Source organism: Petaurus breviceps, unplaced genomic scaffold, assembly GCF_028583685.1.
Source record: "Petaurus breviceps papuanus isolate PSGF00001 unplaced genomic scaffold, PetGlider_PUasm1.0 100, whole genome shotgun sequence".
Taxonomy (NCBI): Eukaryota; Metazoa; Chordata; class Mammalia; order Diprotodontia; family Petauridae; genus Petaurus; species Petaurus breviceps.
The window spans coordinates 7,292,647-7,308,463 of record NW_027185573.1 but is presented as its reverse complement, the minus strand read 5'-3'; the positions used below and the strand labels follow the sequence as shown (position 1 = coordinate 7,308,463).

The following is a 15,817-nucleotide window of genomic DNA, read 5'->3' as shown; positions in this document are numbered from 1 at the left end:
GAGAGAGAGAGAGAGAGAGAGAGATAACCAAGCCAAACTTAACATTGTTCTGGCATCTCCAGCCTCCATCCTTGTACTCAGGCTGTTCCCTACAACAGGAATATAGAGAGGAAGGTCCTTCTTTGTTGGTTGAATTTTTACCCAGCCTTTGAAGCTCAGGGGGAAGTCTGCCTCTTCTAGGAAGGCTTCCTTGAATTCCAACCCATCCCAACATGATTACCTACCCCCTCAAACTGTTCAATGCTTTCCTTTCCTCAATGCACTTATCACGGAGTATTGGATATTATAATGATCTGTGTTCGTTCCTTATTTCCCTTCCAGACTGTAAGCACTTTGAGGACAAGTACTGGGTCTTATCTAAATTTTGCATTTGCCCAGTGCCAAGCAGAGAGCTTTGGGTATTTCCACTCTCAGAATCCATGACTTCTTCAAAATTTAGCTCACTTAAGCTTCTGCCAGAGGCCCTTTTCCTGGTTTATACCCACTCTCCCTTCTGTCACTTGTGTCTTCTCCTCTAAGGTTACACTGTCTTCTAGCTATGTCTGCATGTATCTTGCATATACCTATGTATATATTTACCATCTCCCCCATGAAGATACAAGTCCTTTGAAGACATGAGTTGAATTTTTTCCCCTTCCTATCCCAAGAACTTAGCACATATTAGATACTTCATAAAGGCTTGTTGATTGATTGTCCAACTAACATGATCTAAGGTCTCAAAGGAATTCTCCAAGGTACCTGTGATGGAGAGCATCTCCATCATAGATCCCTTGGAGAGCATACCAACAAGACTACTTCTAATTCTGGGGACCTTGATGATAACAGTTGACATTTCTATAATGCTTTAAAGTTTATAAACCACTTTATGAATATTATGTTTCTTGATTGTCATAACAGAGGCAGGTGCTTCGGGTACTATTGTCCCTATTTCTACAGATGAGAAAACCAAAGCTCCAAAAAATTGACTTGCCATGGTTGTATATAGCAAGTGAGAGGCAGGATTTGAACCCAAATCTTCCTGAATCCAAATCCTGCCTAGAATCTAATTCTTCTACCATACCTCTATTATTACCAATAGGTTTATTAGGAGAGGCAGTCAAATTTGCTCATGATAAACCTGGACTCATTGGGTGATCCTTTCTCTCTGACTAAAGTTGGGATGCTTCAAGGAGTGGCCATTGTCTTTTTTTCAGAGGGCTATCTCTGGCTCAGCCTTCACTGTGTGACTGGGTGAGCCACTGGACCTTCCTGAGACTTGGTTTGCCCATCTCTAAAATGTGTTCACTCTGGGCCTTTTGATTAAAGAACAGCTAAGTATTATGCTATACCAGTGTAATGGGTTACAATGATACCAAAGCAATTAAGAAAAATAAGGAATTCAGAGAAATGTAAGATAACTTGTATGAATAAGTACTAATGTATATAGTGAAGTAAGTGTGGTGGGGGAGGAAATATATGCTATAGAAATAATTTTTTTCAAGATTGGGGGGAAGAGTCTAGATTGTAATGTCAATAGTAAAAGGGGGATACAATAAACATTTATATAGCACTTACTATATGCCAGGGATTGTTTTAAGTGATTTTTACAAATGCCATCTCATTGGACACTTCCAACCCTATATGGTATTGTCATTATCCCCATTTTACAGTTGAGGAAACTGAAGCAAACTGAGATTAAATGACTTGACCAGGGTCATAGAGCTGGTAATCATCAGAAGCCAGATCTTTCTGATTGTAGACTTAAACCTCTCTCCACTGCAACACCTAACTGCCTCACAAAGAATTCCCGATATGCAAACTTTTCTAGCAGTGCAAATCAGCAACTCATAGGTAACCCGTAGAGTTAGAGAGATGATCCAGGAGCGTGGAAGTGAAGTCACTTGTTCAGGGTCACACAGCTAATGTGTCAGAGGCAGGAATTATATACCCAGGGCTTCCTAACTTTGAGGCTGACTGGCTTTGTACTATGCTCTCCTGCCTTTTCCAAAATGACTGTAATAATGTCAATGAAAACAACACCAAAAAGCATGCAGACTGTGATTAAATGTCATGACCATTTTCTGACTTGGAGAAGAGATGATGAAATGCATTTCCCTCTTCCTGATACAGAGCAGGGGGACTGCAGGTGCTAGACTGGGTTTATACTTATTAGTCCTACCCTTGCATCAGCTGTTTTGGTTCAACTGTTTTTCTCTGTTATGAAATAGGGTTAAAGGGGTTGAAGGGATGGTTTAAATATGGAAATGACTGTGATGCAAAACCAAGAAATATCAGAAAAGCATAATCTTAAAAAAAATGTTGTCACTCCCATGTACCCCCAACTGGAAATCACATACCATGATGACAAACAGGGCTGGGGCCACAAAGGCCCAGATGGCTCCATTCCCCAAGGACAGCCAGCAACTGCAAGAAGAGAAAAGATGAGTTACTCTCTAGCCCTGAGCTGCAAATTGGAGAACAAGGTCATTCAATTAGTGGTGCAGTTAATTAGCAAGCCAGCGGAAGTTCTCTTGCATGGGTGTTCAATTTTGCAACCAGAGACATTGCAGAATTGATGGCACACTTACCTTCCTTTCTGGAGACCATCAAAGTCTAAAAAATGATTGAGAGGGAGGCCCTTCAGCTGTGCAACCTGCTCAAGGTGGATATTGGAGGGGGGTACAGGGGAGGGCAGGAGGTGAGAGAAGTGGGAAGAGGGAACTTAGCCAGAGTCTTTCATTACTAGAAGCCACAAGCAGGCAGAAATGAGAATGATGAAATCTATGACCAGCTGTTCATTTACAGAATATTTTCAAAAATATTGTTCACTCATGTGTTTTGCATTACTAAACATGTATAACCTATATCAAATTGCTTGCCTTCTCAATGAGGAAGGGAGGGGAGAAAAGGAGAGAATTTGGAACTTAAAATTTGAAAAAAAGGTTAAAATTGTTTTTACATGTGATTGGGAAAATATTAAACTAATAAAACAACAAAAATATTGTTCATGTTTGCATTCAAAAAACATACTGAACATCCCTTACCAATGAAGGTCTAATGCTGGACATCTCTGTCCATCCTACACACACACACACACACCACAATGGAGCAGGATTACCCCTCAAGTGTGATTCGGTTTTTGTACTGAAATCACATTCAACTTCTTTATTTGACTTTGAAAACCTTATTCCCAGAACAGTATTAGGGCCAGGCATTGTAGGTACTGGAGAGCATCATCAGAAACCTACAAACAGTGATTCATGGGAATCTCAGGGTATGACCCCAGGTAACTGCAAGTGGACTCTTTTAAAGAATTAAGTTTTTAAAAAGAACATCATAGAGTAAAGTGTTATCCTTCTGATACTTAATAGTTATCTGTACTTGGGCAGTTCAGGTCACCTCTCTAAACCTCATTCGCCTTGTCTAGAAAATAAGAATGATCAGACCTACAATGAAGAGTCAGTATCATAGGAAATAGAGATCTAAACTTCCTGTCAGAAAGACTCAGGCTCAGGGGTCTAGCTCTAGCCCACTCAGGCTGTACGTCCCAGCATAGGACCCTCAATCTCTCAGTGCCCCAAACAATTCTCAAAAATGTCACAGTTCAGAAGAGTTGATGATCTGTACTCATGGATGCATACACACACACACACACACACACATACGCACATCGGAAGTTCCCTGTATCAACAACATCACAAATCTAGAGCAAAAGCCAAGAACAAAAAAGCCCTGAACTACCTACCTCAAGAGTTGCATTTAAACTCTTCATAACCTGGGCTCTCCCTAACTTTCCAGTGTTCTAATACTTGATTCTCCACCATATACTCTATAACTCAGTTTCAAAAGCCTGCTTGCATTTCCTTGAAAATAACAATATTGCATCTCAAGTCCTTGAACTGGATGCCCTCCATGCTAAGAATGTTGTGTGCCCCCCACTCTGGCTTTGGTTCTCTTGGATCACTTGGAAAACCAGTTCAAATACTACCTTGGACAAGAGTTCTTTCTAGGCACTATTCCCACTCCCACCCCCTTCTCTTTGAGAGGTTGTTTTTCAGTCCTGTCCTACTTTTTGTGATGCTTTTTTGGGTTTTCTTGGCAATTATACTGTAGTGGTTTGCCATTTCCTCCTCCAGTTTATTTTACAGATGAGGAACCTGAGGCAAACAGGGTTAAGTGATTTGTCCAGGATCACTCAGTTCCGAGCTTGGATTTGAATTTAGGAAGAGGAATGTTTCTGATTCCAGGCCCGGTCTTCTATCCATTGTGGAGCCTTTTGAAATTAACTCTATCTGCCCTTTGAAATTACCTTCCATTTAATCTCTCCACTCTTTCTCTCTGTCTCTGTGTTTCTCTCTTTCTGTCTCTCTCTTTTTGCTCTCTCCTCTGTCTCTTTCATTCTTCTCTCCATAGTGTGGACAGCAATGGCAGACTAGACATTTCATTCATTCTCTACAACCTTTCAAGACTCTCCAAAACAGATATTATGTGTCAAAGATAAAGCCATTTCCATGGTCTAGGATGCTTACAATCCAAAAAGTTAAAAACTAAAACAAAAACAGGAGGTGACTCTCACTGACCCTAAGAGCTTATTTTCTCTCTCTCTCTCTCTCTCTCTCTCTCTCTCTCTCTCTCTCTCTCTTTCTCTCTCTCTCTCTCTCTGTCTCTCTTTCTCTCTCTCTGTCTCCCTCCCTTTCTCTCTCTCCATATATATGTATATATGTATGTATAATGTATGTGCATATATACATATACATACTATATATGTGTGTAAATATGAATATCTGTGTATATGTGCAAATATGCATGTGTAGATAGAGGACGGATGGATAGATGGATGGATGAGTAAAGAGATAGATGAATGGATAGATAGATAGATAGATGATAGATGGATAGATAGATAGATAGATAGATAGATATTTGCTTTACTTAGTTATTTACATGTTATCTCTCCCATTAGAATGTGAGCTCCTTAAGAGTAGTGATTATGGTTTGGGATTTCTTTGTATCTTCAATACTTAACACATGATAAAGTTGGCACATACAGTAAGCACTTAATACATGTTTGTGGCTTTATTAACTGAAGCCTTAAAGTACTGCATAAATACATTGTTGATTTCACCATTATTAATCTCATTATTCCTCACTTTGTTCTGGGGGTTCTTTCTCTATCTACTCAATTATTTCAGTTACTTCCCAGTAAAATACCCTGCAAGGACCATTGAGGAGATTATTTTTTAACCCTGAGTTGGGGCCATCCCTGGAATGTTATTATTTCTGTTGCTGTTTTGATTTATTTTCTGAAAGAAACTCCATGCTGAACTGGAGAGAGTGGCATCCTAAGAAACCTTGGTTTAAACTCAGCCCCTCATCCTTCCTGGTTGTATAACCTTGGGCAAATCACTTAAGGTCAGGCACTCAAAGTCTCAGATTCTCAGCTTCCTCACTGTCAAGTGTGATACCTACCTCAAAAATCCATTATGAGACTCAAATGGAATAATGCACCTAGTCCCTCCCAAAAAAGGAATTGCAAATTTTAAAATTATATAAATGCAAATTATTCCTACTATTTCTATATCTAGGAGACTCCCAAATAGAAATTTCCAGAGTCCACACTACCTAAGGATGGCTTAGCATCTGGAAGCAGGTTTTAACCTCCTCCAGACTCCCAAATACCTCCCACAAACATATGCATCTAAAAAAAAGACAATGAATACGAAATAGAATGTCTGAAATCAATTCTCTCAGTTTCTAGAAGAGGGGCCAGGACAGAGGAGCAGAGAATCTGTTATATCATGTTTTCAATCAATCTATCACTGAAAAGCTATTCACATAGATAGGTATAGACATGTGTGAAATCATTAAGAGGAGTTTTAATTTGCATGGGTACTGAGACATTCAACACAGGAAAGAAGAGAATGGGGAGAAGTGGCTTCTAGAGTTGAAAAGGTCCCTGGCTATCATCTAGTCCAACCCAACAATTTATGACATTCGTCTAGTAAAGTGTGCAAGGAGTAAATAGAGAGGAAGGATTCTGGTTAGCAGGGAACAGATGACTGACTGGCCTAAGGATTTAATGCAATTTTAGCCTGTATCAAGAGACATTAGAGACAGCATTGGCATGGCAGATAGAGTAGCCTTGGAATCAGGTAGACCCAGCTTCAAGCCCTGTCTCAGATATATGCTGAGTGTGCAATCCCAAACAAATCACTTAACCTCTCAATGCCCCAGGCAACTAAGACTCTAAATTGAAGGAATATGCATTTATCAAACACCTTTCAGATTCTGGGCTAAGCGTAACAAATATTACTTCATTCAACACTCACAACAATCCCTGGGAGGTAGGTACTGTTATTATTCCCATTTTATAGTTGAAAAAACTGAAACCAACAGAGGTGAAGTGACTTGCCCAGGGTCACACAGCTAGTGAGTGCCTGAGGCCACATTTGAACCCCCAAGGTACTCAAATGCAGCTCTTTAACTAAATTGGTTCTGTGAAGTTTGGATTCAGTCAAAGGGCCATACTTGAGGACCCAGAGGGTCACATGTGTCCTCAACGCTGCAGGATTCCCATCCCTGATCTAGAGCAATGGTCTTCAAAATGAAGGCCATGGATGGCTTGAGTCCAAGGGGTGGGTGATTAACCAACCAGAGGATGTAATGATGGATTACAACATACCCTAGACTCCACCATAGTCAACTCTGAGCTTTTCTCAAACACAACTCAACTTCAGCAACATGCTCTCACTCTGCCTTCCCACAGCTGGTCCTAAATGGTCCAACAACCTTCAGCCCCTTGGGGCAGTTATAATGGAAGCTCACTCAGAAACTCAGCATCCATGTAAGCAAATTTCCATACCCAACCCACGACTTCATGTCCTGTCCCCCAGATTACCACAATATGTACTCTGCTCACTAGGGCAGCAGACAATGACTATTATACCCCAACATATTCACATTTACCTCATTTTTCAGTGGAAAAGAGAAAGAACAAGATAAACAGGTATGATGGGTAGGGATTACATTACATTTTCACCCAAACCCATCCATCCTCTGAATTTCCTTAATTCTATCCACTGCAGCACAATTCTTCTAGACTCCCAGGTTCTTAACCTCCTCCTTTATCCTGCACTCGTTATTGAGCTGCAATTGCTCTCTTAAGTATTACCAAACTGCCAAATCTGATGGTGTTTTCTCAGTCCTCATCCTTCTTGATGTTAGTACTAACCTTGGCACTGCTGACCACCTTTGCATGTGGATACTTATTGCCTCCTTCCTGAATTTTCATGACACTACTCTTGCCTGGTTCTCTTCTTACCCATCTGATCACTCCTCGGTTTCTTCTGCTGGTTCATTAACCCACCTCACACCCCTAACTGCAGGTATCCCCCCAAGGCTCTATCTTAAGCCATCTTCTTCTCTCCTTTTGCACTCCCTCATTTGGTGATTTTATCAACTCCCATAATTCAATTATAACTTCCATGTAGATGACTCCTAAAGCCCTCATGTCCTACATAATGAACCTACCTGTTGGATATTTTGAACTCTATGTCCCAGAAGCCTCTCAAACTCTAATATTTAAAGCAGAACTCACTCAAAATTTCATCAACAAAAAGTTATTAATCACTTACTACTGGCCAGGCATTGTACTAAGCAAAGAGGATACAAAAGAAGGCAGAAAATACTTATAATTTTTCCTCCAAATCAACCCCTTTTCAGATCTTTCTTTTTTTTTTTTTGCTGTGTACACCATCCTTCTAGTCTCCTAGGTATTCAACTTTCACTCCTCATTCTTCCTCAGCTAACAGAGCTGATCAGTTGCTAAATATTGCCATTTCTATCTCAATACCACCTCTCACATCAGTTTCCTTCTCCATACTCATACAGTTACCATCAAACTCAGGTCCAGGGCATCACCTCTCCCAGACTAATGAAGTAGCCTTTTAATTGTTCTCCTACCTCAAATTGCTCCATTTCTAATCCATCCTCTACACATCTGCCAACTGTCTCCATCTGTCTGCCTATCTCTCTATCTGCCTTTACATCTATCGGTCTGTCTCTTTGTCTCTGCCCCCTCCCTCCCTCTCTCCCTCTTCTCTCTCTATTGCTGTCTTTCTCTCTCTGTCTCTGTCTCTCTCCTTTCTGTCTCTGTTTCTCTGTCTCTCTTCTCTATCTTTTTCTCTATGTCTCTCCTCTTGTGTCTCTGTGTCTGTCTGTCTCTCTCTCCTCTCCCTCTCCTCTCTCTGTCTCCTCTGTCCCCTTCACTCTTTCTCTTTCTCCTATCTATCTACCTCTCTGTCTCTTTGAATGGCTATCATACTATCATAAGGATAAAGGGCTAGACTCATTTTACTTTCCCCAGGGGGTGACAGGCAAACATTACCAAAAAAAGATTATGATTCTTGGTAAAGAAAAACTTTCTATTAGAGCTGTCCAAAAGTGAAACAGCACTTTAGAAGGTAGTGAGGTGACCATCCCTAGAGGTCTTCAAATCAGGCTCAGAAGACCCTACGTGGGGATCATGAGGATAGGCTGCAGATGGAATTTTTGTTCTAGTATTAGGCAGAGGAAGGTTCCTTTAAGGTCCCCTCTTGGATTCTTTGTTGGCCCAGTCTTCCTTCAAGGCTCCTGTGCTTCATGAAATCCTGAGGAATGAAATGCTGAGAACTCATCTTGCTCTTTAAAGAATCAGTTCATGTGCTGTTCCTATATCAACAGGACACTCTTTCCTGAAAACTCTGATTTGAAAACATGGAGATTACATTTTAAGGACTAATTATAATGAGATGGGGTCAGGGCAAATGTATTCCAAACTTCATCCCAGGCTAACCTCCAGGGCACTGCCACTCTTTCCTAATGAGTCACTGCAGGGCAAGGGTAGAATAATATGCCTATTCCTAATGTATATATTTACACTGATCCCACATCTGTCATTCCTAGAAATTATTTAAACTGCTTGCAGAAGTCTCACTGAGGTGAGAGCTTTCAGAATGCTCCTTAATTGGTGAGGGAAATTAATATCACTGAAGACCACAAGCCAGAGTTTTAAAACAACACCCAAAAAAAGCCCAACTTGTTGATTTTGTTATTTAAAAGTCCCAATTAAAATTCCTCCTCTGAAGGCTCAGCATGATGGAGAATTGAGCCCAGGTTCACCAAAATCAATGGTGAAGAGTAGATCCTGTCAAATTAGAAATCTAGTTCAGTTCAATTCAATTCAATATACATTCATTAGAAGCACCTTTGGAATCATGGATAGAGAGCATTGGACTCAGGAAAACCCGAGTTCAAATCCTACCATGGAAACATAATAGCTATGTGATCCTGAGAAAGTCACAGTTTCTCAGTGATTCCCAGTAAATCTTGCAAGGCAGTTATTAAGATGGTATCTATGAGCTAAGATATAGAAACATAGATAGATAGATAGATAGATATAAATATGCATATATATACACATATACACACATAAACACAGCTATGTGAATACAAGTATATGCACATATGTATGCATACATATATGTATGTATGAGTATGCATGTATATACATACACGTTTATATATATAAGTATGTTTATAATCCTACATATTTAATTTCATACATTTAAAAGCATGCATTAAAAAATTTAAAAATTATTCTGAAGAAGGGTCCATAGGCTTCACCAGAATCATTGTCAAAAGGTCCAGGACAACAAAAGTGGTTGTGAGGAAATAACCAGCAATAAACAAGATCTTATGAAGTACCTACTATGCTCTAGTCACTGTACTAGGCACTGAATATAGGAATACAAGGATGAAGAAACAAACCTTAATTTCAAGGAGGTTTTATTCAAATAAAAAAGACAAATATGTAATTATTTTATAAAGAGACAAAATATAAATAAATACAAAATAATATAATATAGTCTAGTCTGGGAAGGAGAGTATTATTAACACTTGGAGGGAATGTTTCATGTACCATTTTAGTTTGATGTTGAAGGAAGAAAAGAGATTCTTTGAGGACAAAAATGCAAAAACATTTTGGGTTTGGGGGATGGTCATGTATATGGCTCAGGGACCAGAGGATGAAGAACCAATGGTAAAGAGCAAAGAGAAGGCCAGTTTTCTTGAATGACAGAGCATAAATCAGAGAAATATCCAATAAAACCAAAAAGATATGGTGGGACCAGGTAGGTGAAGGACTTCATAAAGGTTCAGTGAAAGTGTGTTTTATCCCAGAGGCATTAAGAAACCATGGAACTCTACTGAGTAGGGGAGTCACATGGTCAAATCTACCCTTGAGGAAAGCTTTGTGGTGATGTAATGGGAATAGGAATTTGAAGCTTTCCCTGCCCCTTTATAAATTTAAGTGAATTTGAGAACCTTTCCTGATTTGAAAATATACTCTGCCCCCTAATAAACTGTAAGTGCTCACATATAGCCTGTGGTAGGAGGCTTGTTTTTCAAGAATGCCCACACCTTTTTATTTTGTGATTGGGTAGTGAGTCACCAGGGTTGTAATGTTCTCTGATCTTGGAGAAAGCTATATATTACCAGGATGTGAGGTTTTGCTTTGGGGCTCACTTTGGGAAGAGTTGTGTAATTTGGTCAGATGAGACTCTGGGCAGCTGTTGAGCCCCCCAGCTTTGAAAACCCAGAAGTTGGTGCTTTTCTCTCTGGTGACTAATTGTATGTATGTGATAGTCAGACAGTTAGAAGCCCTGTCTGTTGGTCTGCTGAATTGTGTTGTTTTCTCTGTGTTCTTTTGCCTGCTTGTAATGTGTTTGTATTCTCTGAAATTCAAAGTGCTGATTTTTCCCCCTGAAATAGGTAAATGATATATGTTTGATTAAACTAAGATTGTTAACCCCTTTTTGAGATCTTTTCCTTTAGAAAAGCAGATCAAAGAATTTTTGCTAGCAGCCATCCTGGGTATGCTAGGGTGCTTGCTGCCATAGGTGAATAGATTGGAGTGGGATGCTGCTTAAGGCAGGTAGTCCAATTAGGGGGCTCTTACAATTATCTTTCATCTTTAAAAAGTTGAGGTAACCATATGTATTATATGTGGTCACAGTAATTAACAGTTTCTTTTTATCCCTCTCACCATATAATAAGGTTCAAAAGGCTGTGTTGGACTCACAATTTATTCTTTAATGTATAATTTACTTAGATTTTTAACAGACTCATTTTAAATAATGGACACTATCCCAAATTTTTCTTTCCTTTTTTCAGTATGGGGTAAGGAAATAGATCGTATCAAACATTCCAGGTCGATTGCTATAGCTCAGGAGGGAAAAATCATTTTTATTAATATGCAACCTGCTGGTTTTATGTTCTTTGTTTTATAATGATAATATAGAGCCTCAAGCTACAGCCATAGGAAATAAAAATATCTTTAAAGAAAAGTTTGGCAAACCTATACCTAATTTTGTCTCTTACTGACAAAGGCCCCTTGTAATGAGTTAATTCTCCCTAGTATGACTCATTCAATTCAAGCTAGAATCATTTATTACTAGAAGAGTCTGGCTAGTTTCCACCTTTATATTTTCATAACTATACATCAAGGTGATTAGTAATGAGGATAGAATGTAGCATAACATATATAAAGTGCATATTATTTATGATATAATAGAGCACACACGTATGCAGTATATAACAACTCCATCTCAGGTACTTTCGAGCAAGTTAAACAATGAAAAATTTACAAAGTTAAATTTCTGTGGTCTAAAGTCTCTGAGATAGCTCTACATATTAATATACAAGTAAACATTAGTCAGATTCATTTCTTCTCAGAATACTATCTCCTCTGATAATCAGAACCTGAACTAAGATGGTAGCTATGTGAGCAGAAAGAAGATATTGAAACATAAGAGATGTATGTGTCAGGCAAGTCCATCTACCACCACCTCTTTGACCATCATTTCCCCTAAGACCCTGATAGAGACATTCCAGGAGTCTTGGGAGAAGCAATATTTCTAGTTCAATGCTCATAACCACTGTTAAATTATATGTTGTCTTCCTCCATTAGATTGTAAGCTCCTGGAGGGCAGGGACTATCTTTAGGTTTCTTTTTTGTGTCCTAAGAACTTTATATGGTGTCTGGTTCATAGTAAATATTTAATAAATGTTTATTGAATTGAATTGTGGAGATGCAGCCTGGCAAATGCTCGTAAAAGTGTTTCAGCCATAGCTAGTGAAGACACGGAAAAGAAAGTTCTTATTATCAAAGCATTTGGCATTGTCAAAGGATTAGACATCAGAAATTTGTATGATTTTATCAGTGGAAAATATGCTAAAGAAGCACCCTTACCATCTGCTTTGCCTCTGCACCCTAAGGACCAAAAATCCTCTCCATCCCTCTGCTCCCTTCAGAATTTGAGCCCCTTGCTACTGTCTTGATTTTCTATTTATATCCCCAGCACTTAGCACAGTGATTTGCACATAGTGGGTATTTAATAAACATTACATTCATTCAGTTTAGTTTGTTTCATTCATTCATGTTGTGGAAGTAGGAACAAGATTCCTCAACTTAATATCTATGTGGGATGATGGACAACGAATCAAGGATAAGGTCAAGGGCACAAAGCAGAATGGCCGGAAATATGGCACCACCTTCAACAGTAAAAGGAAAATTTGGAAGAGTGATAGAGATAATGATGTAAGTTTGGGATAGGTTGAGTTTGAGATCTCTCCATGGCATTCCATTGGAAATGTGTAATAAACAGTTGGCTATGTGGGATAGAAGGTTAGAGAAGAGACTGGGGATCATTATGTAGATCTTTGAGTTACCTACAAAAAGAGCTTTATTAAACCCATGGGAGTTCATAAAGTGACAAGAAAGAAAGCAATTATCCCTTCCACATCACAGGGGTTAGAGACACAGCACCCCCCCATATCTAGAAAATCAACATAAAATTTTTTTGGTATTCTTTTTGTACCGGAGAAGAAGTCTGAATTATTATGGTATTAAAAAATAAAATATGTTGAGATTATATAATACTATGCATATATTTTATGCATTTCTGAGTTTCTAAACTTTTTCTGTGTCATCTGCCGGCATTCACATGTTGTCTATGGCTTCTGCAAAACTCCCCCAAAATTCCAGTTTAATTTCTTATGCCAACCAATGATGTATCAAAACTGTGATGAGAAAAATTGTGATGTGGAAAGGATATCTGTATAAAGAGAAATGGGGAGGGGAGAGGAGACAAGAGAGAGAGGGGAGAGAAGATGGAAGGGGAGGGGGAGAAGAAGAGAAGGGGAGGAGAGAAGAACAGGGAAAAGTAGAGAAGGGGAGGGGAGAGGAGAAAGGAAGAGAGGAAAGGAGAAAAAAGAGAGGAGAGGAGAAGAGAGGTCCCAGAAGAGAATCTTGGAAGATATTCACAGTTAGGAAATACAACATGAATGATGATTCAGCAAAGCAGAATGAGAAGAATCAGACAGAGAAGAAGAGAACCAGTTGCACAGCGGGTATGGAACTTATTGATTGAGGTCAGTTCCTAAACAGAAGTTTCCTACACCAATTAAAATGAGAAAGACCCTATTCTAGGCGCTGGAAAGACAAAAAAACAAAACCACTCCTGCCCTTAAAGAACTTAGAATCTGCAAGGGGATACCATAAATGGGCAAGGAAATACAAAATAATTTGAAGAGGGAAAAGAACGAACCAAGGGGATTGTGAAAGGCTTTCTGGAAATAGAACCTGAGCTTAGTCTTGTGGTAAAGAAGGTTTATATACCAAGGTACAATGTACCAAGGCAAGAGACAAAATGCAAAGCTCAGGGAATTGCAAGTAGGTCAGTTTAGCTGGCATATAAATTGAGTGCAGGAGAGTAATAAGAAATGTCTGGAAAGGTAGGCTGTATTCAAAGGGTCCATCAATGGAACTTAATATCTAGCCAAGAAATAGGTATTTTAACAAAGAGGCAATAGGAAGTCACTAGATACAATTGGTAGATAGATAGATAGATAGATAGATAGATAGATAGATAGATAGATAGATAGATAGATAGCATTTATCAGGCACTTACTACAGTAAGTTCTAAGGATGAAAATACAAGCCAGTAAGATAGTCCTTGCCCTAAGGAGCTTACATTCTAATGGGTAAAGATAACATGTAAAGAGGTATGTGGAAAGAAAAGGATGTGGGGCAAATTTATTTTGGCATGGCATACAGACTACCTGGACATGGTGTATAAGATTGAGCCTGGGCAAGATAAGGCAACATCTCCCTTATCAGAGCTAGGGGACCCAGAGGCAGAGTCCAAAGTGTTCAGTAGGGCAGAAATAAGGATGATGGGCAAAGGGCATGATATAGAAACCATTTGGAAGTGATGTAAAGGCCTTGGCCATGTCAAGATCAAGCTTCTTGAGCAGGGAAGTAACGTGGTCAGACTACATTTTTTGATTATTTTGGCAGGTGCATGGAAGATAGATTGGTGAGGAAAAAGACTGGAAACAAGGAGACTGATTTGGAGGTTATATTATAGTAGTCCACATGAGACGTGATGAGGGTTTCCTCATGCAACTCAATTATCCAGACCAGACTTACAAATCCCCATCAGCTGGTATACCCTTAAAAAAACAAAAGGCCTTAACTTTTTCTACTTAGCCACAGATAACCTGATTTCTCTTGTAATAAGGAACTCACCCAAGAGAGGGGTGTTTAAGATATGAGTGGAGAAGTGAAATTTCCCAAACCAGAGATCTGATACAGGTGGGGTACCAACAGGCCCCATACTGGTACCTAACCCTGAATCTGAAGCCCTGGGCCAGTCTGAGTCACTTTCTCTCATCATAGCCCAGCTCTGCCACCATTTATTGTGAACCAAAAACAATACTGCAAGTCCATGAGATAGTATGTGGCAACTAGATTTATTACAAGAGAAATGAGCATGCATAAGAAAGAGCAGAGTTCACAACGCAAACAGAAACTTGCATATTTATGAAATTTCCAGAGAGGAGAAGAAATAGAAACCACCTAAATGGGAGTGGCAGGGGAGGAGAAATCATGAATAATTGAGGTGGCAAAAGCTCCTTCTCTTCCCTTGGGAACAGCTAGACTATGAAGATAGGATGATCTGCTTATCTACAAGGGTCTCAGATGCACAAGCACTTACTCAGTCTGGTGCAAACTGACTGCCACCTGTCTTGACTCCCAAGGAGATACAGGGAGCCCAGTTTGGGGTGCAAACAATAAATTATGTCAGCTAGGGGACAGGGATTCATCCTTGACACCTTCAGGGCTGCTTGCATATTCTGGGGCCAGTATTTCTGGAAAATATGGCAACTCACAAAGACAAGTTCAGGGGATCACTTAAGTTCCTTAACTAGGAAAAGGATTGATCTACATATCCCTGGAAAGGTTTGTTTCTAGCAACCCAGCCACCGGTTCCATATTCTACCCCAACAACTCATGAAGACCATGTGATCAGGTGGACCTGGAGGACTCAAGGTTGATGAATCATAGATCTCTTGTGGCATTAATGAAAGAGAGAGAGAGACAGACAGACAGACAGACAGAGACAGAGAGAGAGACAGAGAGACACAGAGAGACAGAGAGACATAGAGAGAGACAGAGAAACAGAGAGAGAGAGACAGAGACAGACAGAGAGACAGAGAGACAGAGACAGAGAGACAGAGAGAGACAGAGAGAGAGACACAGAGAGAGACAGAGAGAGAGAGAGAGACAGAAACAGAGAAACAGACAGAGAGAGAAACAGAGACAAAGAGAGAGACAGAAAGAGAGGAGAGAAGGAAAGAAGGAAGGAAGGGATGAATACAGGAAGGAAGGAAGGAAGGAAGGAAGGAAGGAAGGAAGGAAGGAAGGAAGGAAGGAAGGAAGGAAGGAAGGAAGGAAGGA

The 15,817-nt window shown here is 39.7% G+C and overlaps 1 protein-coding gene across 2 annotated transcripts in view; it reads right to left on the bottom strand.

Annotated features, from left to right (window-relative positions):
* LOC138170670 (adhesion G-protein coupled receptor D1-like) overlaps positions 1-15,817 on the bottom strand; it is a 476,753-nt gene that overhangs the window by 61,569 nt on the left and 399,367 nt on the right. For both annotated transcript variants that reach the window (XM_069100393.1, XM_069100969.1), the window contains one exon: positions 2,337-2,403. In XM_069100393.1, coding sequence (XP_068956494.1) covers positions 2,337-2,403 — 67 coding nt within the window. The remainder of the gene's footprint in view (positions 1-2,336; positions 2,404-15,817) is intronic.